Here is a 26,345-nt window from a genome sequence, read left to right as displayed (position 1 = left end):
CTCCAAACAAGATCTGTCTTGACCTAGCTTCCTTTTCATGTTGAAAGTTTGGGAAATTCATCAAGCAAATGATGGTTCTCCTTAAACTACTCAGGTTACTTGTTCCAATTTAGAATATTCATTGCTTAAAGAACAAAACCTCAGAGATCACATTCCTTAACAATTCCTAAAGACCTTGTTTTCCTGACAAAATTACTTTTCTTTCTCTTTCAGCAGATACAATTCTGTATCATTGAATTTCCAAATCAAGAAAAAATACCTGGGACAATTTTCCAACCATGTCTCCTTGAGTTTTGCTGGTAGCCAGAAGACATCTCTGAACTGTTTCCATTCTATCTACTTCAAAGTAGATACAATGGAACCGTTTCCATTCTATCTACTTTAAAGAATCTATTTTTTAAATCCTTCTTATAACATAGGCTGGAATATAGCAAGTTGAACACATGATAAAATAAATTCTGCAGTAAGTTGATTATTATACCAAACAAAAACACAGGGACACTCAGAATGGTGTGTTAAGTCTAACAGTGCATATTACCTATTGCTGTTTGAAAGCTGCAAGTTGCAAGATGATCAAACACTGGCGATCTCAACAGAATGCTCTTCAAATACTTCATTCATCATTTAATGTTATTAAAATAATTTCTTATTTGCATACAGAATTTCATATAGCATATTATTTACAAAAGAGCTCAATGTCATATAAAATTGTTTACATTCATTATAGGAACTTATTAATTATTCTGGCTAAACAGCATGAAATCAAACCTATTCCTGGTACACAAACCATTTCCTAAAGTTCAACAACCTGAATATTTATTGTCTTTTATTCCCCACTGTCTTTCATTGTCAGCTGTTATAACCTCCCACCAAGGAAAGAGAAACAACTGCCTTTACTTCTTGCCTCATGGCTGATAAAAGATCAGCATTGGCATGAACATTGTTAAACATTACTGCCTTTTAAATATGTGTAAAATTCTATTGTTTATATCACCAAAATTACCTTAACATTTGTTACTCTGTTACTGGAGTTCCACACCTGGCCTCTTCGATTGTTGCAATTGGATGTTTAATCATAAATTGCAATTTATGATTAAACTCACAAGAATGTGTGAATTGTTGGAAAACAGAAAAATTTGAATGGAGCAGAATTTGCACAAAATTTGCCCTCTTTGAGCATTAACTTTGGCAAGGACAAATGAACTTTGGCAAGTGAATGACATTTTTAGTGAAAAGAACGTTTTCCATCTCTTATTACTCAACCTTGATGTTATGCAAGCCCCCTGAAATTACATACCTGAAATCAATGGGTATTACTGAAGTAACAAAACTTAGATATTTCAAATTTAAAAATTATCTTCTCTCCAAAATAAATTTAGAAGTATATCTGCCATACAAGAATTATGGCATTAATAATGATAGAACTCAATTTTTCACATTTTTGTACTTTCCTGAAGACATAAAGTACTGTTAATGTAAATATAAGGCTCACAAAAAACTTGAGGGAAGCAGTACTTCTGTCTATGAAGTTTATGTAGAAAGATAATGAACTAAATTATTTTCAAGAAACTCAGGATAAACAGAACACCACAAGTTCTCTCAAGAGCTGACAGAATGCAAATGGAAATCTATCTGCTATGGGAACTGGACTCAACAAATCCGCTGAATAAACACATGGCAAGTACAATATGGCAAGTTTAACAGAATTTATCTGCTCCCAAAATGCCAATGCAAAAGAGAGTCACCTTTTCTGGATTACAAGTTTTAAATGAACAGCTATTCAGACATTAGCAGAATACATCAGTAGTATCAGTGTGCTGATGTTCATGAACTTGAGTGTTCATGAAACTCACATTAGTAGTGGATCACTTTCCTTAAGTTTATCTACATCCACTTGTACTCAAAGTGTTTTTACTGTTGCAGTCCAGTGAACAGAAACTGAAAACATCCACTAATGACACCAGAGTAAAGATGGCCTTTGCTGGTGTGCTGTTAGGTATCAGCATACGTTCTAAAACCAGTATTTGAAATTAAGACAGACAGCCTTATATGCGATCCTTATCTCACTACAAATCCAAATCAGAGAAGTAAAACTATCAGCCTGTGTGTGTATGGAACAAAATACACTGTTATTTGAAGAGTAATTTCTCGAGGTCTCACATAAGGATGCCAATAAAAACCCACTGGTTTTGTACCCAAAGCATCCACTACTGTGTTCTGCCACATCTACATTAATGTGTGTTACAAGTACACTGTGGAAGTAACAAAATTCCATTTGCCACCATCACCCAGCAACTGTGTTCCCTGGCTGTAATTTGCAAACTACTAGAGGCCAAATTTGAAGTCTGTCAAGCATTTTCTGTTGTCCTTTCTTTTCAGCATAGAAGAAAATAAAGTCTGACTCTGTCATGGAGGTGGATGCGCTGAGTAAGTTTCATTCCTCTGTTCCAGAAAATTTCCTAGGTCTGAGAACAAGATCTTTGATAGAGGTAGTGATTTCCTGAAGCTCTTTTCGAATGCTTTCTGCTCCTTCCTCCTCTTCCATGTTATCTTTTGTTTCACTGTCTCCATGTTCAGTTTTCTTAGTCTGGCTGGTCAATTGTTTCACCACTAATCCCTGGTATTTGACTATCAGCGAATACTGATCCTGAGGGCACAAAATGAGAAGAAACCCAGGGAATGTCAATGTTACAGAAAAGGTAGACAGACCTATAATTAAAGATGTAATTTTTTTAAAAGCATTCTCCCATTCTTGGGCAAAGAGAGTTAGTAATACAGAAATATATTTTTAACAAAGTACTTGACAACCTAAATTTTGAGAGACATTCAAAGAGGCAAAAAACTGAAAGCATCCAAGTGCTGCAAAAACAGGACAATAACCAGTGAAGCATGAAAGCAATACAGTTAGTAAGCATCACCAGTTTCAGCAGTATAAAATACAGAACCTGTATGTATTTGCTCTTTAAGAGGTACATCTTTCTTTAAAACTGGATTAGAAAAGTTTAAAAAGCAACCATGCTCTAGCTCAGAGGAAAGATGTAAAAATGTTCCATTGTAAGAATCGTAATATCCCCCAAGACAGAGCTGTCTCTATGGTTAATTCAAAGGACTGATAACAGATTTTTAATTTTATTAAAAAAAAATTGATGACAGATCCATGAAGAGATTGATCTGCAATGCAGTCCAGATCAGAGCAACTGTATATTCTGCACATAAAGTGATGTTTAGGCATGAAATCAAACAGTGTCAGGTTTATGCAGCAAAAACAGTGTAAGGCAAAATTTTCATGCTCTGTTGTAGAAAAAAGGTAATTTCCCCTTAAAAAGCTAGAAAAGAATACCTCTGGGATCTTGCCACTTAGGAAATTGATTATCTGTGGTACTGATCTTCCTGGTGCATGAAGCATGCAGTGAGTTGAAAACTGAAATAACAATACTGATGTCAGGTGCAGAACAAGAGCTGGATCTTCTGTGACTTTGAGCTGTTCAATCAGAGCTTGTCTATGCTGAAACAGGACTTGCCTAAGGAACAAGAATATATGAAACAAAAATATGATTCTATGATTTTATCCTATAGTAGTTGATCACATATGCTAAAACTTATTTAACATCAATTAATTTTAATTTTCTTCTCTGACCATTTATTTATGCGGAATTCCAAAATGTTAATTGAAAAAAAAAAAACCTAAAGAACTATCACTGGCATAGCTCAGATTTTGAAAGACCCCTAGGGAATTTATACTACAGAAAGTTAGTGAGCCAACAAAATTAGCTAAATGTGAATTCTCCTCCTTCTCCCATGGATTTAGAACTGCTTGACTTGCTGTTTTTCAGTTAAGCAGTTTGGAAAGAAGGACTGCCTCTTACCCACTAAGTATGACTGCTCTCATACTAACCATCCCACGTTTGTTCAGCAATATAGCCACATTTCATAGAATAAATAAAATTAAGGTACCTTTCCTTCTTTTTGTCTCCTTTTTTCACCATAACACCACAAATATCCACTGCAGAATCAAGGCACGAAAGAAAATCTTCTATACTCTATTAAAAATAATAGAAATATTTAATCTGTTTGCAGATTATAAAAAAAAATAACTACTGTTCACAATTAATCACACAAAAGATGATTGTGAATACACTTGAAATAAACTACAGAAGAAAAGAGAAAGTAACAGGTATTTAGTAGAAATTACCTTTGTTCATCTACAACAGTTCATATACTTAAATACTAACCCAAACTGTAATTCATTAAAAATGAATACATGTTCAACAATTATTTACAGATATATTTTTATTAAGAAACACCTCAGTATGGCCTTTTGCATAAAATAATTAATAAATAAATCTCCTTGTGCCTACACTGCCATAATCTGAACATTTGGGGTTTCTTTAAATTATCCATAATTTTACTAGTTAAGGAATACATGGAAAAACATCAAGAACTCTGGGAACAAAATACAAAAACATCAACTACTTTACACTGGAGATTCTCACTCAGTTTTCACTCTTCTCACCTGCCTATGAAAGGCACCCTGGATTCCATATGGCAGCAAGGAGCCAAAGGTGACTATCAGTATCAAAATCTAAGATCACCTTTTCATCTCTGAACATTCACAGATACAAAAGCACACTTTCTCTCACTGCTTTACACAAATACAAAACATTATTTTACCTCCAAACTTCACAGCAGCAGTGATTACATAGTAAACTACATGTGTCAGCTATTTATTAGCATTCTATCAGCAAAACAGAAGATCTGAACTTGATTTTTACCTTGCCATTCAAAGAAGTATGCAGTTTAGTTAAAGGACCTTTGGTATCTTCTGGCAGTTTACCTAAAATCTTGATTCTGCCCTGTATGGGACAAGAATGGAAATAACCTGTAATATTAATCATCTTTTTAGATGCTGGCATATTATTGAAAAAATATCACTGATCTACTCGAGACTGTTACAAAGGAGCTTTTATTTTTGTACCTCACTTGTGATTGTAGAGTAATTTTCTGTAGTCATCATTGACTCAGATGCCAAGAAGTTGAAAACCAGATTTGTAATGTCTGTACACAGAGTCTTCAACAGGTGTTTGGCAAGGTTAGTCTGAGTATCATCTGTTAAAACAAATAAGTGATTAAAGTAACTTATTATAATCATCTGGTTCCTATGATGCTATCACAGCACCTTCCTACCTGTGGACTCTATCAACCATGAGCAGTATGAGAAAGTTATCTGGATACATGAAGATAACATCCCTCATTTGCTGTGACATTGTTATGGAATGTTGTTCAGTGAAAAATGTGAGCTTTCAGGTCTGTAAGAACATTTTAATGCATTGCTAGTATTTCAAAGGTGTACCTGTATAAGCAGTAAACAACCCTGTACAATCCTCCTGAACCACTGCTATTGAACAAAGAGCATACAAAGGAAAATTCTGCAGGACAAGCAGTTAAATAGAAGAACAGCCATGTGACTTCAAGACTGAAATAATGAATTTGGGAAAAAAAAAAAAAAGAGGCTACAGAACACATGCCCAAGAACAAGGGCTAATGGGAAATAATTCTACATATTCCAAAATAAAGAAATATCAGGTAGTTTTGCTGATGTTTCCTTCTGCTAGAAGATCTCCACTGGCAATTTTCTAGACAAAAGCTGAATAGAGCAGAGAATCTTGGAAATGTCTACAGTATTTTCCTAATGCTAACTTTTCTGTCACTCCTTACAGAGCAAACCTCTACAAAACAAATCTGACAGACTATCCTCAAGCAGCAGCTACTTTCAGTATCAAATCTATGAGGTTTAAACAGTAGCTTCTTAGAATCAGATGGTACTCAATTTTTTCATTAGTGGCACAGTTGACAGAATAAAATGAGCATACTAATATTTTCCTTTTTTTTCTTTTTTTCATCTGGACAGTGAAAAATTGGAAAGAATGCAGACACTTGGGAAGGAAAGACAAGAACACAGTTACCTTGACATAAGGTAACAGAATATGGATATGAAATAAAGAGAATGAATTTCAATTACTGTGCAAAGCTATGCACTTCAGCATAAAGCCAGTGTTATGCATACTAAACACATCTCTAGCTTTTTCTTTCTAGATTTTCCTTTTTAAACTCTAGCTCCTGTCTGACCTTTAATGTAGATTCTGGAATAAATTTAGCATCCTTGAAGGAGCATATTCATTTTTCAAAGTATATATTTTGTACCTGTGAAATGCTTTGCTCCCTTTTCAAATAACCGAATGTTGTTGTACAGGTTTGAGAATTCCTCCTGCAAGTCCTTCATAGCCTGTCTTCTGTTGGCTCCAGAGGAAGATGTGGAAGATGTAAAAACGGAACGCACAACCTCCTGGTAAGTTTTTGTCAAAGGTCTTAGAACAGGAAAGGAGAAAGGAGAAAACACTGAGCAAAGTGTGAAACTGTACAAGGTTTTCCCAAATATATCAGCAACAGAGAAAATGACCTCATTATGTAGTAAATGATGGGGACATGAATGCTACAGAACCGTGAGATAAACAAAAAGCCAATTATGAAAATCAGAAAAAAAATGAAGAAATGAAAATATTAATTAAACTATACTTAATGGCAGATGTTCTAATATTATAGTATGTATGGTATATAAATATATGCCAAGGTTTTCACAATCCTCAATGGGAAAAAGGTGAAAGATAAAGGGATTTCTAGTAGCAATGGTATTCACAAACTTTCAGGGGCCTCTGGACAAATTTCTAAAAATGCAGTTATTATGGCACTCCAGGTCTATTCAAGCTTGGCTATTACGGTCTTATCTCATGTTCCTTTTGCTCTGAACATACATATTCACATTCTCTTTGGTATGGAATATCTTTTAAAAGAAGTTATTAATCTTTGCATAGCTCAGTTTGCTAAAATAACTTACTATCCTACTCTCATGGGTACCTGTGGAGACACAGATGCCAGCAAACATGAACATATATCAAAGGCTGTCCAGAACATGGGACAGCTGAAACCCCAGTGTGGGGGGGTGTAAATACACCCATGAAGCTGAAAATGAGCTTGCAGGACCATGTACTGCTAAGCAGAAGCACATTCCTGTGTCAGTCCAGCTTTCTAATACATAAAACGTGTAACAGGGAGCTGTACAGAAAGACATGAAACACAATATTCTCCATCAACAAGATCCTCTTTTCTAAGCAAGAAAAAAGACTGAAGTGTAGATTCATCTGAAGTGAATCACAATTTTTCTAACTCCAGCTGAATTATTGAAATTACCTTCTTATATGTTCAGCAATTTCTGTAATGAGCTCTTCAGGGCAATCCTGCAGGCGGGTCTTTAAAACATCCTCAATTTCCTCTTGTGACATGAAAGAGAACTCCAGCTTCTTACTCCTACCTGTAGTGGCCATAAATAACACTCACTGAGAAAACATTCCATTTAGTATTGCTACAATTACTCTGTGCCATGAGACACTGGAAAGCCTTAAATTCCAATCACCATAGAAGAAATGCTTATCAACAATGGAAAAACTGGGATGATTATACATGACAGCGGAATTTTACACATGTGAAAAACTGACAAAATCTCTCTTTTGATCACTTAGAAGTTTCTGTAATAGACAACTGAAGTAGTGTATGAGGATATGTATTTTTGGTGACACTTTTTTTTCTGCTTGGCCCATTATTTTAGAAACCATGTCACCAAGACCAAATAAAGTGCCAAAACTGAATTGAGTGTTCCTACTTGAAGGATTTCACAACGCTATTGTTTTTATTTTTTTAAACTCCATTTAGTAAGGTACACAATCATGTAACACAGTGTCCTAAACTTGAGGTTACAGTATAAAATCTGAAACATGATAAATTACATCAAACAAGGTGTTCCTGTAATAAAAGCAACTTATATGCATACAATTTAGTGCATCTGTATTTCAGTTTTGCACAAAACATGAACTTTTCCCGGGTGCTGTAGAATTTTTACATGTAAGAATGAGATCAGAACAGAGAACCAGAAAAGGACATGTTCCAGATGTACCTTAACACAGGCTTATTGTGTACATAAGTATGGAGATCAATGATGTTCCTTGTTGAGCCACAGCAGTAATGAACATACAAGGTTTATAAATAAGTGAAAAGGGAAGTTAAATCAGGTTTTAAAAAGGACCTTATTTATACTTGAATGGTTTCATCTGAGTTTACCTTGAGATTGTGGTTCAAGCTATTTATTATAATACAGCAATAAGGGCAGAACAGAAAGCCTACACCAAAAACCAGAAGAGACTGAACATTGTTTTACTCAGTAACTGAGTCGTCCTGAAAAATAATTCCATTTATATGTGAATTACAGTACACTGTGAGAACAGTATCAAACAGAATTACTACAGTGTATTTCACACATCAAATATCATGTTTCAAAGTATCTTTCACTCAGTATTTAAAGCCTCGATCCTACATAAAAAATGGAAGCACACACATTTCTGGTTCTCCAGCAAACAAAAGAAAGAACATGGCTGCCTCATTTGCAACCACTGTTTGCTCTAAATCTAAAAATGTTAGCTTTTACTTAGCAAGCCATTCATGCTCCTTTTAATAGTGGACAAACAGGCACCAGCAATAAGAAGTGATATTAAAACTATCAAAACATTAGTTTTGACTGTGTATTTTATTCCTATGAAGAAAAAAACTGTTTGATTGCTATGATTTGTTAATTTAGGCCATTCATTTATCAAACACTATGCAGCAGGTGTTACAAAATCAAGTGTAACATTCACCCCAAAATCTACGGCATTTCCTACATAAAATAAAAGAATGAATATACAATGGTATTATTTCCTTGACTTAAACTTCCTTTTTAAAGACTAAGTTATACTGTTCAGTGAACATGTAACGTCCATTTAATTTAAATACCAGACCCATAGATACAATTTTAAGTAAATAGTGTTCTCATCTTCTTGACATTTTAGCTGACCCTATCTAAACAGTGGGGGAAGAACAGACATGTAGGAAAAAAACAAAGTAGTAAAACCATGTGGAATAGATATGAATAGATAGTGTCTAAAATAAAATGACAAACCTGTGGCAGGCCCTTGTGACTCTTCATCGCTGTCAGCATCCTTTCTTCCTTTCTTCTTGGTTTTCTTGATCTTTATCTCTCTGGCATTCCCACCACCTCCTCCTCTCACGCTTCCACTGCCCTCTGGTGGGGAATTACTTGCTTAGTACACAGGAAACTTGCAGCACTTAAAAAGTTTTCAATGCCACAGTAATTTATCTATGTTACTTGTTAATGCTGGATTGAAAACCATAACCTGATTCTAAACACAACCTAGAACATGTATTTCAGAATCTTAAGGCCATAAGTTTCATTCTTAAGAAAAAAAGCAACTGAAGCAAAGCTTTGTGTAAGCTACTGTCATTAATAAACACAAACATCAAATGCACATATAATAAAAAGAAGAAAAAAAAAGCAGTATCTTGCTTCAGCTAAAAACAGATGAGATACCAGGGTCCATAATGTAATAGGAGATCTCTGTCAGCTGAAAACAGCATCTTAGTAAGCATTTAGAATTTTTATTCAGTGATGCTAAATAACTTGACTTTATAAAAATTATGTTAGATAATGTAACTGTTAATTTTCAGAGAAAGAATCCTACACTATAAGCATTTACCCAAAATATTATTGGAAGTACACATTCAATTAACTCGAGACCTTGATCCCTTTCAACTTTTCCTAGATGACTACAGAGTAATGGGATGTTCCAGCTCTGACACACATAACAAATTACTTTGTTCACAAGTTCTGAAATCAATGTATGCAACTGCAGACAGAATCTCTACTCTCCACAAGACAAGCTGTTCTGCTCTTTCTTCCCTTTTTCACAACCTCTTCTGTTATTTTTTCACTTAGAAGAAATTTAAACTCCATGGTGCTAGACATATATGCATTGAGAAAGCGGGTGTTTTTTCCATTTAAATATGGTCCAAGGTTTCAAGTAACTACATTATGTAACTACTGTTTTTTAAGAAAAGGAAACACAAAGACATGGTGCTCTTCCTTAAAAAGCTAACTGCATCTGTTACATGCCACAGATGGATTTTTAAGCATCACTCTGCAGGAACAGCCAAAAAATAGTGCTTTTCACAAACTTATTTGAAATGTGACTGCATTACAGTAATTACATTACATAAAACTGTTATGTTGGGGTCTTTTTAGGTAATGCACATAACAGTCCATAATAAAACATTTCAGGGTAGTGCTCACTGATGGTGCAGCATGTTACCTGTAGGTATCAATTTGTCTAGAAACATGGTACAGGCTCAGTAGAGTCTCACTCCTCAGAGGGCTGGAAACTGAAGTCATTCTATTATGACAACTCAATTAAAGATTCAAGCTTCTCTACCTTAGCTATGGCCTAGAAAAATCTGCCATCTCTTGTGGCAAGCATAAGTTTAATTTCCATATCAACTCAGGCCTACTCATGCTCTTTTTTAAGAGTAGAATGTTCTATTTTGCAGATGAGTATATTCAATCAAGCCAGATGCACCAGTGCTCTAATGCTCTTACTTTCAGTAGCACAGTAACACTCTGCAAGTGAGTTCAACATAGATTGCTCAGCTCTGTTGCAACAGCACAAGAATCACACAAAGTTTTTGGGATTCATAGTCTTCAGACTGAATACCGGTTTAAAAAGCAGGATGATTTCAAAGGGTTAAATCCACATATATTTATTCTTCCTTCAACTGAAATCTATTCCAAACAGTCACCACACAAATGAAGTAAGGTTTGGGATTAATTTAATCCAGAATATACCTCAAGGTAAACTGTCTAAATCTCCAAGTAACTGTTACATGTGCAAAACCAGAAAATTCCATGGCATTGTTTTCTCAGAAAAGATGACAAGTATTCCTCAAAAAAAAAATATCCCAAAAACTCATTCTAATTTTAGAAGAAGTTATTTTGGAATTAACATCCAAAGACCAATAATAAGAAACATAGTAATTTTCCTGGACCCCTGAAAAATGGAGACTAAAATTTTATATGTACTGTGTAATAAAACATAGTAGAGAGGTCCCTGAGCTAATACTGCTTTTATTCAGTCTTGTGTGATCATACTGTATAAAATAATAAATGAACACAGGCTTCCTTGCTTCTAAAAACTGTTCACTTGTGTTGAACTACTCAAGAGTCCTTTACAGTACTTCCTCTGCATTTCTAAGTCTGAAATTAGTTCTCATTGGCATAGCTGAGATGCATGCATATCCACAGTATAATGGTAAGCAGCTGGATTATTTCTTAAATATCTTAAGCAACAGACTGGAAGCATTTAATGGACTAAAAAATATACTAATTTTATATTTGAGTATTTCAAAGACAAAACAAATTAGTTTGTTTTTTTTTTGCTTAAGCTGAATATTGATATCTTACCTGCTGCTTTCTTTCTTCTTTCATCCTTTTTGTCTTTTTTATTAGCATACGAGTTCTCTAAAGAAGCCTGTTTTAAATCCTCTTCAGTGATTAAATTAACAGGGTTGTTTTTAATTTCCTAAAAGGAAGAACATGCACACCATAGCAAAAAGATACAGCAATGGAAGAAACATTTAAGCCAGCTCGCCATTTTCAAGTACACAAATCAAACATCACATTTTCCAAGTGCAACACAAGACTGGACTTCTTGAGTACACCAGAATATAAATTACACCCATCAAATATAGAAACCTGCTGTTATTTGTCTTGCTTCTTCTCTAGTTGTATTTCAGATGAGATGTACAGAAATTTTAACAGAGACTGGAAAGTCCCATGAACTTTACTCCAAAACTCAACGTGCACTGCATCTTGACCAACAAAAACCTACTGTACCTTTTCTGCTTTCTGTTGCATCAGATCAGAAAAGAGCTCAGCACAGCTGCTTAGAAATTTCTCACTGACTGCAATGGTGTCATTGAAGACCAAACCTGAAGAGCTTTTGTTTAAAGACCTCATCACTTGCTGGAGCAAAATCCCAACATCTTCTACTGACAATGAGCTGGGCAGAAGAGTCTAGGGTAAAGAAGATTAAAATACAGCAGCCTTGTAAGTGGATAAACAGAATAGACAGAGGCCTTTTGACACCTACTAACTATTCAGAAAGCACTGCACTTTTCAAATTAAGCTACTAATTTAAGACTACACACTATTTTAAATCTTCTAACATGCAAATCCACATTTCTATAGAAATATGTGTTACCTCTGGGCAAATGCATGGTACAACAGCTACAAAGCAACACCAAACACAGAACATCAGCAGCACTTCAGAGCAAAAAAGGTAGTGCTGTAAGGCCTAAAATTAGGACTTAGGACAAAGTGGCTAAGGTCCCTCTGCTCACCAAAAGTGTTGTAAGCATTTCGTTTAGACATTTTCTCAAAAAAAAAAAAAAAGCCCAACAGTAATATATTGTTCTCTAGTAGAGAAATACACTAGTTTGAAATGAAAGTTAGTCTCACATATCTATAAACTGAATGCCAGTAGGTCCTTCCCCTGTTTTTGTTCAGGTCAAATCAAAGGCAAATAATGCCCTTTTACCTGTCATTTTAATTAGCCTGAATTTTCTTCTTTGACAACATAGAATTTCATTACACATATATGTAGTTTCAATAAAGTATCATTTGACATAAAAATAAGAAAAAAAAAAAAAAAACAAAGCAATTGAAAGGATTGCTTACTGCTACATCTATCCAGTTTCCAGAGCTGATGGCTTCCTCCACAGAGGCTTCAACTTGATCCACAATCTCTTGACCAACACAAGCTGCTCTCAGAAATAAGAGTTGTGCAGACTTGTATCTTTTTTTAATGTAGCCTGCTGGGTCAGGGATGCCAAGTCTGTACAATGCATCAAATTCTGTAAAACAGTTAGATGTCTGTTAAAATTTAGTTCCTTTATATACATACAAGATCTTATGAGATGACTTTAATTTGAAAGCAGGAAACGAAGAGTTAAACACATTTTTTATACAAGTCAATGCAGCCTTAAGCTAATGCTGACCTAAAAGTTAGTTCAGTACAAGCTACATCTAAATGTTCTTAATAGAAGTAGGCAGATTAAATCATGGATGTGACTTTGATCTGAGTTTAGAAAATTGGCTTTTTCATATTTTTATACCATTAAGTTCGTATTTGCAGTCATATCTTTCCAAAGTATTCTAATATATAATGAACAATATTTACAATACCTACAGTGTCCAAGTGTTTTGTTTTCAACTATTTAGTCGTTTATCTTAAGATGTGTGGAAAACATTCAAAGACTCACAGACACTCCATCAGTCAAGCAGTGTTACAGAAACACTTGATACTATCATTTATTTTAAGTTAGGGTGAACCTTTTCAATCTGCAAGAATAACAGCTACTTAGGGCCTGACCATTTGGGACCATAAGGGGATATTCCTCTCTTTATTCAGATCCACATTTTCCCACAGCTCATGGTGTTTCACAACACCATCATCCAGCATCACTCAGCTTCAAGTTAGATATAATTGTCTGGATTCTAATCAGGAAACTAGTGCTACTCACTCCAGTTCTACAAATATTATTTTGGAAAAAAGTTCTTCCTGAGCATGGCATGTTTGGACCAAAGTTTGGTTTTAATCTGGACATCTGGCCTGAAACTGCAGCCATGATGATCTGAAAAGTCTACAATGAGCAGGCTAATCAATGTTTTCAGAGCAGTAACAAAACCAGCATTTGTAATTGTTTGTGAGAAATAGTTACTGTTTAGCAGTACAGTCCCTCTGCTGAAATACAGTTCATTGTGATAAAGTAACACACATCATTATGAGCAAGGTGGAGTTTGAGCAAAGGAGTATCAGCCACTGCATTGGTTTCCACTTCTCCTTATGAGGCTTCACCCTAAGCGCTGGCTATATTAAGGTAAGACCAATTACCTACACTAGTTTTAGAAAGCTATTTTATCTATAGGAATATAGATTAATTACCTAAGTAACCATTCTGCTTGAAAAAGGAATCCACCCATTTGTTCTGTGTTCTGGAATAGATGTCTGGAACAAACACAGCCTTATCTTGCCTCCCACCAACCACGGTGCCTTTCAGACGACCAGCATTAACAAGTTCCTCTAGCAAAGCTACAAGAGGAAAATAAAGGAAGAGATGTTTCCTAAGTTAGTATATCCATTAATCAAAAGATAGTAATTATTTTCCCTGGTTTGTTTCTCCTTTCTTTCCACCAATTAGTTTGTGCTTGTTCTAATAAAACATTGCCAAGCTCTATCAATTATTTTTAACACTTAAGAGAATTTCTTCAAAAAAGCTCTGGAAATGAGACAAATCAGACAATGTTTCTAAAAAGTGAGCCACAATGGCAGGATCAAAATGTTTTTTATTGGATATATACCAGGGCACTTCTAGTTTTAATTTGAAAAATGCAGACATAGAAGACTCTTTCTCTGACCAGAACAGTAAAATATAATAGCATTTTATTAGTAATTTTTTTTAAATTCATTGCTTGCACATTAACCAAAATGGAAAAAAAAAAAATCTGGATGCAGAAAATGACATGAAAAGTCATTACCTAAACTGCATAACACAGCTGCCAATAATAACCTCTTGAGAATACTGCTAACAAAAAACATATTGGTAACTGGCAGTACCGAAGCACTAAGCACTTCTCAATGCTAAATAAGATTTTTAAAATCCATTTAAATTGCATAGGAATATCTGATTTGCCTCCTATGATCTGCTTCCGCCTTTCTGCAATACGAGAGATACATTTTAAAAAATCAGTGACACCAACTGCTAACTCTGCTAATTTCCAGAGCTTTGCCAAATGGCTTTTTTTAATACTCAGTTTATGTTCATTTCTATTTCATTAAAAGACGTGTTTTGCTCTGGAACAAAACATTAAATGGTATCACATGGCAAGACTTCTTCCTCATTAAAGAGAAGCAGCAATCAACACTTCAACATGCTTAGTACAGCACACAGAGGTCCAGCTCACTTACGCAGGAAAGTTTACCTGAAAGCCCAGTTCCAGAAGAAACAGTGCACAGCAAATCATGACAGTTTTTGTCAGATATGCCCATAGTGTAGATGAGCTTCTATAGGCTAGCAGCTATTGAGCACAACTGCCACTAGCAAAGCTGAACAATACTTACACTGAAAAAATGCAGCAGAAAGAGAAACTGATTTAAACAAGATATAGCTTTATGTAATTTAAGACAAAAACCGGGAATTATGTTCTACTATGGTTCAGTTACATTGAGTAAAATGGAACTTTTAAGGCCAATTCTGGAAATAAAGTAAGTTTTTTATACTTCCTAATATTTTAGTTGCCCTAGAAAATAGAGTCAAGGTGTCTGTTCCACTTAAGCAACTGTTAGATAATACAGAATGGTTCTCTGTTTGCAATTTCAACTTCTTTTTATTCAAAGTTTTTAGGAAAAATAATTAGACTTTCCTAGAACACCACAAAGTTGGTTGAAAAATCTATTCATGCAGGAAAAGAAAAAAATCTATTCTTTACAGAAAGAAGATGTCAGAAGAAAAGAAGTCAAATGAACACATCAATTAAATTCTGTATTTTATCAAGTGCCAGTTCTAAACCTCCAGGGCAGTGGAGGTGCTCTCAGTGACTTCACAGTGCATTGCTACAGTTATGTCTAGACAGTATTTTGTTTTAAAACAACAGGATCCCTGTAGAACTACCATGAATTCTCATTTATTTTTAAAGGTGACCAAGTAGTTTGTAGTGACCTATTAGGTCTCCATCAAAGTCTGACAAAGATGGTAAGTGTCCCTCCATGTCAGTCCTACACACAATACAATGCCCAAAAGTGAATAACATCTGTTATTTCATTATGCTTTGTAATTAGTCTTAACCTGAAGAGTTTCACATTTCTAAAACTACTTTTTATTGTAACTTTATGAGAGCTTAAGATGAATAGCAGCCCATCTATGTGAAAGAACCAAAGAATAATATTTACCCTGTGTAAACTCAAGTATTGATTAAATAATTAGCTGTTTGCAAATAATATAAATATTACACCGAACTTACATTTTTATTCTGGAAGAGACAGAAAACTGATGATCACTTTTAAACACATTGCTAACAGCAACAGACATAAAAAGCTAAAAAGTTACATCATTAAAAGGTATTTTTCAAGTTTGCAACATTTGTGAAATAGAAATGGTATCTCAGCAAAGGGACACAATAAAATCTGGCAGCAAATAAAAAGATAAAAAGCTCTTTGAAACTTAGAAGCTGCAGAGGTAATGAGAGAAAGTAAAAAAAAATAAAGAAAAGAATGAAAAAAACTCACTAAAAAAACCCCATTGAAATACTAGAAGAACGTATTGTGATGCTCACTGGTGTCAGGAGAATACAAGAACTTCAATTCCAATTAACACTGTACATCATCAAAACATGATGATGTACTTGAAGGACTTATCTGAAATTTGCTGGGTATTGAGACAAGATTATAATGCAATTCGACAGATTTTCCCTTTAATCTATGAAAACTTGGATGGCACATAAAAAATGGTGGAAATTTTAAATTGATCATGTGGAAGTAGACTGTTTATATGATTTTATTTAAGTGCTAGGATTTTAATTTTTAATGAATAAGCCTGTGGTGGAGAACAACAGGATAAGCAGAGAGATATTACAGTTGAGCTAAAGTGAACAATGCCCTGAAGGCAAAAATATCCAACCTAGAGAAGCATTAAGGTTCAGGAGAAGAGACAGAAAACCAATAAAGGATTTTAAAAGACCAGCAGCACTTGGTCAGCCAGCACAGAAGACTAATGATGCTTGAAGCAGCATTTTTGAGAAAGAGGGGAGGGCATAAAAAGTGACAAACAAGTAGAGCCTGAAGATTTAAGCTGCTGAATAGGGAATTTTATGAATTTCTACTTAGAAAAGGAAAATAAAAGCAAACAGTTTAAGGATATGTTTTATCTCTCAGCATATAAAGTCATTCAACTAAGAGTACAACAAAAGCTTAGCCTCCTTTATCACAGAAAAAAGTCAGTAAATCAAATCCGGAGCAATTAATGCCATTTGGCTACATAAAATCTGTCCCCTTTTGTGTGCTTCAGTGATAAAACTGCTAGTAGCTAAGGGCAAATAATGAAAGAGATGGATAAATAAGTACTGTGCTTCTTCCATCATTCTGTCCCCAGAGGCATCTCGTCAACAAATGTTTTCATTGCTCTGGATACAGAGAACATCCCTTCAGTTATGGATAGCACAAAGGGTTTAATACTTTCTACACTAAAGAGAAACACATTGTTCTGTATTTCAGAATTAAGTCTATGTGCTAAAAAGCTTCTTTGAAAGCACACTTTTGATAATGAGGAAAGGATTTCCTAACAAACACACAAAATATTCTGAATGAAACTCACAGTAAAGTAAATGTTCTTGAAATCCATACCGAGTGATCAAGCTACTTACAGGTGTAGGCCTTGGGAAAAAAAGAAAAACAAAATATAAATTAATTATATGAAACTGATGTGGAGAATCCAGAAACAAGAGAGGTTACTAGAGATGAATACAGCCTCAGGGTACTACACTGATGTTTAAAATAGCTTACAAGGTTTTAATTCTGAATTACTGTGAAGTAATAACACAAAAACCATGATAATTATTGTAAGGAAACTTCTGCTTTGTTAAGTTTTTCCTCTTCCTACAAAGTGACACAAAAATTTGATTTAATAAGAAAAACTTATCTATAATCATATGTAGTGACCATATCAATATATAACTGACTAAGGAGCAGCGGAGTGACAAGAGGACAGATATTCTACAAAGTAATAAAAGAACTACAGAGTAACATTTTCTTCAGCCAAAACACTAATGTATGTTGTATAGTGTATATAACAATATAACAGTATATTGTTATATACAGTATAACAATATACAATATAACAATACTTCCCTTGTTTTCCAAAAGTGAGTTCCTATTTCTAACAAGTGAGTCTAAGGTAACGGAGAACTGGTCCCCAGGAATTTTACTACACTTAGGGGAATAAACCCATAGATCCTTTTTCTTTTTCAAACACAAGTGAATCTGGACCATAAAGACCTATGGCAATAATATTTTACTGTGTGGTTGCAGCATTGCAATTTACCGAGTAATCGCAGTGAAGAGCCCACGAATGCGCGCTCGATGGCGGGACACGAAGGCTTCTGTAAAAATCACCCCACGGTTTTCCTGGTCTAGTTGGCCATGAATAATTCTACCCAAACGCCTGGATAATGCCTGAAAATAGAAAAATTGAGCTTTTCTAAGCATGCCTTCTTCCGTCAGATATATGGGTATCTAATGACAGAAAACTCTGCAGAAAACAGAAGTATAGTTTGCAGATGTACCATGAAAATGAAGATTTAACCTTTGTATTAATTTTGCATAAAACAGTGACCTAAAGCCATGGATATTGCAAAGATAAAGAAAGAAGGTTGTCACAACCAATCCTGCATTTGCCAGGTTGGTGGCTTCCATCACCTGTAACAGGAAGTCTCCTGGAAGGTCATATGCCTTGCAGAGTTCTGATATTGTCACCTGGCCAGTTTCCTGTAGTTTATCATTTATTTCTTCTGCTAATTGATCCAGGTAACTCCTTTAGTAAAAATGAGAAAAAGAAAAGACAACACATTAAGTGTGACATTCAAAGTCAACCTCAAGATCACATACTGAGTAACTGACCTCTTTTAATATACCTCTTTCTGTTACATCTTTGCAAAAATAAACTAAAAGTTATTTTAAATGAATAAAGGAGAACAGTGTAAGGGAAAATGTGTGTGTTTTTTTAAAAAGCCTGCTAAGCAGGTAGCTAGTTGTAACATGGGGCATTTATCTACTTGTACGAAAATTTCAAGCAAGAGAAAGAGGAAAAAAATGTCAATGAAAATTGGAAAACAGCTTAAGTAAGCAAGACAGGTCTTAACTATTTCAAGAGAGCCAGGTACTTCATATTTGACAAAAATAGTTCCTGAAGCTCAATCAATAAAAAGGACAGCCCCATAAGGGTATTAGTTCAGTGGTTGTTAGGGTGCTGGAAGCCATGAAATAACCAGCTCAAACATCTTAGGCTTGTGAGGTAAAATAAGAGATAGAATGTTTGTCAATAGCTGAGGCAGACAGCAAAACTAGAAACAAATGAGATCTGGCTGTGGTACACAGACACACTGGGTAAGAAATGAAGCCTCTTAAATGCAGGACACTGAACACAGATGTTCAGTAGGGCCTTTACACCATGGATTCACTGGATGCTTTGCTGAGATAAGTCTCACCTGCTAAGAGTAGCACTGATCACCACCAAGCAGCTCTAAGATCAGCCAAGAAAAATGTATTTCACTTCAGAAGCAACAAAGGTTTGACACTAAGTTTTAGTCTGCGTTTAAAAAATAAGCATGGTATGAATTATACATATTGCTCCTGAAGGTACTCACTCATTTATAAGCTGTCCCAGTACAAGCTGAATACCTTTTTCAGATTTAACAATGTCATTAGCTCTGTTTTCAATGTGCAGAAGGTCCACATTTATCACCTAAAAAAAAAAACTCTTATCAGAACTTTAAATTGAAAATCATTCTCAAACATTGAGACGTTAGTTACACATTCCTATATCTTGAGGAAAGATGCTCTTATTTTTTATACTATTGCATACAAATACACTTGATCTGTGTTTTGGAATAAAGTAGCAATCCTTTAGAGAAAAAAACCTCTCTTTGCAACTGTTACAAGGTTGAAGAAAACTATGTGATAAAAAAATACCAGAAAGCAGTAAGACAAAATAGGAAATTGGCTTTTAGGAAGGTTTTCTGTTTCCAAGTAAATTTGCTCAATCCTGAAGGAAAAATTAGCCACAGAGGAAGACTACTGCAGGACAAAGATTAGTGGAGACACAAAGAATAATGAAGGAAGAGGACAGATTCAAAGAGGCATGCAAAACTAATAATGCAGCCTCCTGCAGCTTTAAATTTAAATGGGTGACATATTTCTTTTCAGTCTGCCCTCCTTAGTTTACAAAGAAAGAGTTCATAAACAGAAAGTGTATTTATCAGTAGTAATTTCAGAAGTCCTAGATTATCACTAAGCAGAGAGGTTTCAATTAATGAACTCTGTATTCACAGCATACATGGTGATGAAAATAAAGAAGTATAAAGTTTTTATTACTAAAGTTACCTGTTGTAAGTCAACAATGTTAACTCGACCTTCAAGAAAAGATAAAACACACTTTTAGCACATGAAACATATTTGAAGAGATTTAGAATAAAGTACAGATCATTGTGCACAAAAGATTTAATTACTTTTTCTGTAGACCAATTAAACTAGTCCACGAATGCCCAGAGATTGTTAAAACTTTCTACCTTTCATGATGCTAATAACAAAAAACCCACCAAATTTTAATTCAGTCCAAGCTGTCTCAATGGTATGATGCACCATGGCAAAACACAAACTGAGGCAAACCTGTGATAACAGTGAGAAAATGGCTAACCAGAATGGACATAATAAGAAGTCAATTTTTCTGAACATATGACTCAGTGAAATTCACCCTTAGGAATAACTCAAAGTACAATACTGCCTGCTTATTAAAGCCATCAACAAAAAGCTATCTGAACTTCCTTATATATCTAAGTCATATCTTTCAATGTAAGTGGCTCTTCACATTGGTAAAATAAAAGAACTTCTCAATGACAATTTACAAATATTATTACTATCAATGGCGTGAAAGGAGAATGAATTTTAAATTCCAAGACAGGGTCAAACGTCCTGGCCAGGTACTAACTGTATTAAAACATCAAATTTCCTTCAACAGGATTTTTATACAACCTTTATGTCAGAAATTCCCCATGGGTGAAGACAAACCAAACAGCCTACCTTGATATGCTTATCTAAAAGCCTAACACAGATCTGAAGTGAAAATAAAAGAGCAGTAGGTGAATTAATGTTTAGATGAAGCAAACTGACTTTTTCGGAAAGATTAAGAGTACTGAAAACTTTCAAAATCTTTTGTAGCCTTCAAAATTAACTTCCAAATTCAAAGGAAGAAGAAAAGTGACACACTTACCACCAGAAACATGGAGCTCATCGCGGATCTCCTTACTAATCTGTGCTGGAGTGACATACTCCTTGCCATCAAGGGTGTGCACTACTTCCAGCTGCTTCTCTGCGATCAGCTTTGTCACAATTTCTATACAGTTCCGTTCTGACAATCTATCAGAAGCAGAAGGAGTCAGCAGTTATTCTAAGCAAGTGCTTGCTAAAATTACCTTTAAAATTTCAAACACACTAAACATGGGAAGTACTATGAAGACTGCTTGCAGTTCTTTGTGAACATACTTTTTCAGACTAAGAAATTAATGCCTGTATCCTGCTTAACAACCACCAAATCATCCATATGATTTCACTTGAGTGGGTCATCTCTCCAAAACTTTTACTCTCCTCCTGAACAGCTTTCAGCCCTGTCAGCTGTGAGAATGCACCTGCTGGTGAATTTGGGGACGCCTGTAATTAAAGAATTCGTGTCTATGACACTTCTGTGCGCCTTTATTTTACTTTTGCGCATTTCGGATTAATTTTTCTTTAACAAAAACAAGTTCTGGGCAATGGCCTCAACTAGTCAAGCAGACAGAAGAGTGAAACCAAGCACTGAAGCCGTGATGATTTTGAGCAACTCCAACTCAGCAATGACTACACACTCAGTCGCTGCCCTGGGCCTGCCCGTGCTCTGGGGTCCCCGAAGGGACGCGGGGCTCCAACACTGACACAGGGAACGGGAGAGGGGCCGGGCCGGACCGGGCCCCGCGGGGTGCACGGGCTGGGGGCCGCGGGGGAAAGGGCGGCCGGCGCGGGGAAGGGGCGCGGGAAAGGGGCGCAGCAGGCGGTGCCGGCGCCGCCCTGCTCACCTGTGGGCTACCTCGGCGAACTGCGCCCGCTGGAAATCGGCCGCCAGCTGCCGGATCTCCTCCCAGGCCGCCGCCATGGCGCAGCGACACGTCAGCCGCGGCCGGGCGGCGGCGGGCAGCGAGCGGGGCCGGCCTCCGCCCGCAGCGCCGCCCCGCGGCACGGAGGAGCCCCTGTGCGGGTTGGGTCATTGAAAACAGGCGGAACAAAAGCCAACCGCGGGAAAAGGAGCAAAAAGCGATTTCCGCAGTCGGGGCTGGCTCCAGCAGTGGGGTCCCGGCGGGGCGGGCAAGGCAGCAGCTCTGCTGTGCTGCCCGCGGCGGCCCGAGAGCAGCCGCTCCGTTCGGGGCTATCGCAGCGGGGCCTGGGCTGTGAGCCCAGCTCTCAGCGGAAAGCGCGCTAGGAGCTGCCACCAGCGAAACCTGAAATTAAATTTACACTGGGTGTGAGATCAATGGTGTCGCCGCTTAGCGGGATCGCTGTTACGCAGCGAGGTGCAAGCTGAATTTATTTAGCTGTCACACCAGAAGTGAGTGAGCCCCACAGACTTAAAGGCCTTTTGGGCGCTTAGCGAGAGCTGACTCGCCTGTGGCGATGACAGAGAGCACGGCACAGGGAGGGCTCCCGCCGCGGGGCGAGCTGAGGGAGCCTCAGTCACCAGGGCCTGGCACCTCCCGGGTGGGACAGCAGCAGGACACAGTGCCTGGCATCTGCCAGGCGGGACAGAAGCAGGACACGTTGCCCGGCACCTCCTACGAGGGACAGCAACAGGACGCAGTGCCCGACACCTCCCGGGGGGCACAGCAGGGACAGCAGCAGGACACGGTGCCTGGCACCTCCCGGGTGGGACAGCTGCAGGACACTGCCAGCTGCCCAGCACTGGGAATGGGGTTTGTGCTGCTGAGGCTCTGTCCTTGTCCTTCCAGATTTCTTGCTGCTTCCTGCGTAGCCGCTGTTTTCACTGACCCTGACAGCCACTCTGTGACTCTGCCTTCTAAAAGTCACAGGAAAATGTCTCTGGCAGGGCTGGTGTCGTGCTGGGTGCGGTTTAAATAGTGTGAACAAAGACTTTGTAACCAGCATAGTAAGTTGTAGCAGCATTTATAGTGGGAGTAGTATTTGGCTTCTTGTCGTTCCCTTTGAGATAAAAAGTTAGGGGCAGGATTCATTTTGCTTGGGCAGCTGAGGTTTGCTCTTGAGGTCTGGTCTTGGAGCCTGTGCCGGCAGCGAGACAGGCTCCCCAAAGGGCAGCTCTAAACCAAGCTCACTGATTGCAGCAGGGAGGTGTCTGTGCTCCTCCGCAGGCAAAGAAGACAGCAAGGGACATTGCTTAGCGAGGCCCTTGATTTAGGCATACTTCTGTGAATGAATAGTGTAGTGGAAGAACAGGGAAAAAATGTGATAGCAATTTTGGGGACAGTATTTATGAAGATTATACAGAAATAGGGTACCATAGGGGACAACAGGAAAAAGAACTAGGGACTTAGAACTGTGTTCCTCCTACCTAATCTTAAATGGATTTGAAGTCCTTTAATTTTATGTATACTCTACCGGGCAATAGAGAATCCCTTTCAGCTAGAAAGCTAGAATCTGGATCACTGGACTGGCCAAACTGAGTGTTCTAGTTAAGATTCCAAAGTGATGTATAATGGCTGGACCTTCACTTGTGTGTGTATGGCTTGAGTTCAAGCCACAGTTCCCAAATTTTTGGAAATAGTCATCTGTAAACAGAGCTGCATTATTGTGGGCTTTGGATTTTTTTTTTAGTGGGTTTTTTTGGTGGTTTTTTTTTTTTTTTTTTTTTTTTTTGTTGTTTGTTTCTTTTAAAAATTAAGCTTAGAGTTGTGTTCTGCCAGCATGTAAAGAAGGAGCAGATGAATCATAAATACACAACTGTTACAAGCATTTGATATTTCCAAATTTCAGGTTGTGAGTCCACAATCAAAGAAATTTTCTAAGGACCCTTTTCTTTCAATATGTATGTACACATGCACAACAGATGCATACCTAATTGCTATTCAAGTAGCAGTTCAGATTTGTTTTTTCTGTAGAAATCCATTTTCTTTAGACAGCTTATAAGTTAAGTTAAATCTTGTTTTAAAAATAGAGTAACTGATTCATTTTATTAGCACAAACCTCTTGCAGTTAACTGAGCTCTAATGTTATTAGCATCTGTTTTATGCATGGCTATGATGCTGAAAAATGAAGTTGATACCACTTACTTTTCTGCAGGTCTTCTGAGTTCTCTGATTCCAGAGCTATCATAGTAGCACAAATGTTTTTGTTTCATTGTTGCGGGTATGTAAAATAAGTGTGAAGGGTTTTGTAGCTATAATGAGGGCAAAAGTTTAAATAGACTTTTACATAGTTATTATAATATGGATTGATGGCTATATTCCATTGTCACAAAGTAAATAATTTCTTATGAAAGACATGCACAGTATTGCATTGATTCACTCTAGGAATATCAATTACTCTGTCTTAACTGGGGACAATAAAAGCAAATGATAAGGTTCTTACTCCTGTCAAAATGAATCAATGCTGTCTGTATGACATACAGTACATTATGAAGGTTGTTATTCTAGTATTCATGTAATAATATAATAGTAATATAGCAGATATTTTTAGGAGTATATAGAAAATACATAGAAAAAATGAGTAATGCAAAATAGAGAAGAACAAAGTTTCTAAGAGGTGTGGTTTATCACAAAACTTTTTGCTTGGCATAAAAAATGAGTTGGAGGAAATCTGATATGCACAGTATATTTTCCTTTTCCTCAGAAGACCAGTGTCACACCTCATAATGGAACCTTACCTGATATTTGCAGGGGAATTGGATTGTGTGCAGTCTGTGGTTTTGATACAGAGAATTTATTAAGACGAAGACAGTAAATAGCAGTGTAACCACTGTTTTGATGAAAAATTAGAGATATTGCAGGTGTAAATGAATAAATAATTGTGTAACAGGATGTCTGAAAATAGATTGTAAACTGACTGAAATGGAGTTTAAATTAGAATTTTTTTAAAATAATTCTCTCTTTCTGCATCTGTTATGATACTATCTTCATAACTTGCTGGACATCCTTTTCTACCAAACAGGTGAGTTTGTGAATTTGGATGGTTTAGCTGTCATGTTTTGCTCATTAATGTGTTTACTTTGATATTAGCGATCAGAAAGGTTACTTCTCATCTCATTTGTTTTTTATTTTTCTTGTACACAAAATATTAGTAACAATTTTGATGTGGTGACTCATAAGGTTTATTTGATGAAGGAACAGGTGCCGAATGACCCCTTCCTTTATCAGAGAGCACTGGCAGGATAAAGAACAAGCTCTTTTTGAATGGTAACTGGCTATTGGACTTTCATTAGAAGAAAGGTTTTCACCCTGTCTATTTGTGCTGTGTGTAGCTTTGGCTTTTTTCATTTTCACAGTCCCTTCTTAATGCACAGTTATAAATAGCATAATGTTTGCTTTTTGGTGCACTCTTCTCTCTTTTCCTGTCATTTGCACTGTAGCTGTGCTAATAGGAGGGTGCTTAGCTCAACCTCAGGCAGCCTTTTCTGCATAATTGGTTCAGTTAGGAAACAACACACTTTCAATTAATTAGTGTGATTACCTACCTAACAGTAGATAGAGGAAATTTGGTACTCATTTGGTTCTTTCTTTGCAGTGAATATTCATATCAATAATAAAATCTACCCTGAGCAACACATTTCTAGACATGCAGGGTTTTAAACAGCACATGTATGTGGAAAATCTCACAAGTGAGTGTACTAAATGCATCAGCGCCTGCCTCATTCATACACTTTATTAATGTGGTTCAGAGATGTGCTCATAAAATCATATTCATATAAGTACCATGGTTTTTGTACTATTTTAAGTAGCTCTTTCTGTTAATATATGCATAAAGCTAATGAGTTTTTCTAAGCTTTGAAGTACTGACTTCAGTTTATATCCTTGTTTGGAAAGGTAGTTCTCTCTGTTTGGATTAGAAGACTAAATGTACTGAAGTGTTCAAACGAGCAAATTCCCACATTGTGTTTGACAAAACTGCCTTTGATCTTTTCTGAGGAATGGTTAAACATGATATGCAGAATTTAGAGTAACCATTTGTTTGACCTGATCTTTGACTATGATTCAAGGGAAGAGACATGTATTCCTGCAGTTTTCAGCCATATGCCCAGTTAAAAATTCAATATTTGTGGAAAAAAATTGAAAAAAACAAAAGCTGCTGTAAATACTCACATTTTGTCATTCAGCTGAATATTTTGATTAATGCTAAATAGAGGATCAATTTGTCAGTAATAGCATAGCATGTCATAGTGAGAAACTGCAAACATTAAATATATCTTCCTCTGATATACTGAACTATCATGGAACAAAGAACTGAAGTAGTATATAAAATTTTTATTCATAGTGTGCTAGAAGGCCTTGTGAAATATTGCAACAATACAAAATATATGTTGGTGCATAAATA

At 36.5% G+C, this 26,345-nt stretch overlaps 1 protein-coding gene across 1 annotated transcript; it reads right to left on the bottom strand.

Annotated features, from left to right (window-relative positions):
- Positions 1-593: 593 nt before the first annotated feature.
- Positions 594-21,947, bottom strand: UFL1 (UFM1 specific ligase 1). Its single transcript, XM_058801181.1, has 19 exons — positions 21,869-21,947; positions 21,031-21,176; positions 20,145-20,173; positions 19,409-19,506; positions 18,462-18,576; positions 18,088-18,218; positions 17,362-17,420; positions 13,938-14,084; positions 12,671-12,846; positions 11,828-12,007; positions 11,396-11,513; positions 9,044-9,166; positions 7,246-7,366; positions 6,202-6,365; positions 4,976-5,106; positions 4,773-4,853; positions 3,955-4,040; positions 3,341-3,521; positions 594-2,647 (listed from the first exon to the last, which is right to left on the bottom strand). Exons 1-19 carry the CDS (start codon positions 21,943-21,945, stop codon positions 2,435-2,437), a joined length of 2,376 nt encoding a protein of 791 aa, XP_058657164.1. The 5' UTR covers positions 21,946-21,947; the 3' UTR covers positions 594-2,434.
- Positions 21,948-26,345: the final 4,398 nt, after the last annotated feature.

The sequence above is a fragment of the Ammospiza caudacuta genome, chromosome 3 (genome assembly GCF_027887145.1).
Source record: "Ammospiza caudacuta isolate bAmmCau1 chromosome 3, bAmmCau1.pri, whole genome shotgun sequence".
NCBI classification, from domain to species: Eukaryota; Metazoa; Chordata; class Aves; order Passeriformes; family Passerellidae; genus Ammospiza; species Ammospiza caudacuta.
The sequence above is the reverse complement of the archived record's forward strand: the minus strand, read 5'-3'. Positions and strand labels throughout refer to the sequence as shown.

Bases quoted from the DNA above. Each gene is read 5' to 3' on its own strand.
- UFL1 (XM_058801181.1), bottom strand. From the start codon at position 21,945: ATGGCGGCGGCCTGGGAGGAGATCCGGCAGCTGGCGGCCGATTTCCAG. The intron at 18,219-18,461 runs GTGATGGAAGCC...TTCTATTTTCAG, and splicing joins CAGGAGACTTCCTGTTACAG to GCATTATCCAGGCGTTTGGG. The intron at 2,648-3,340 runs GTATTCTTTTCT...TTGTGCCCTCAG, and splicing joins TAAGTGGCAAGATCCCAGAG to GATCAGTATTCGCTGATAGT.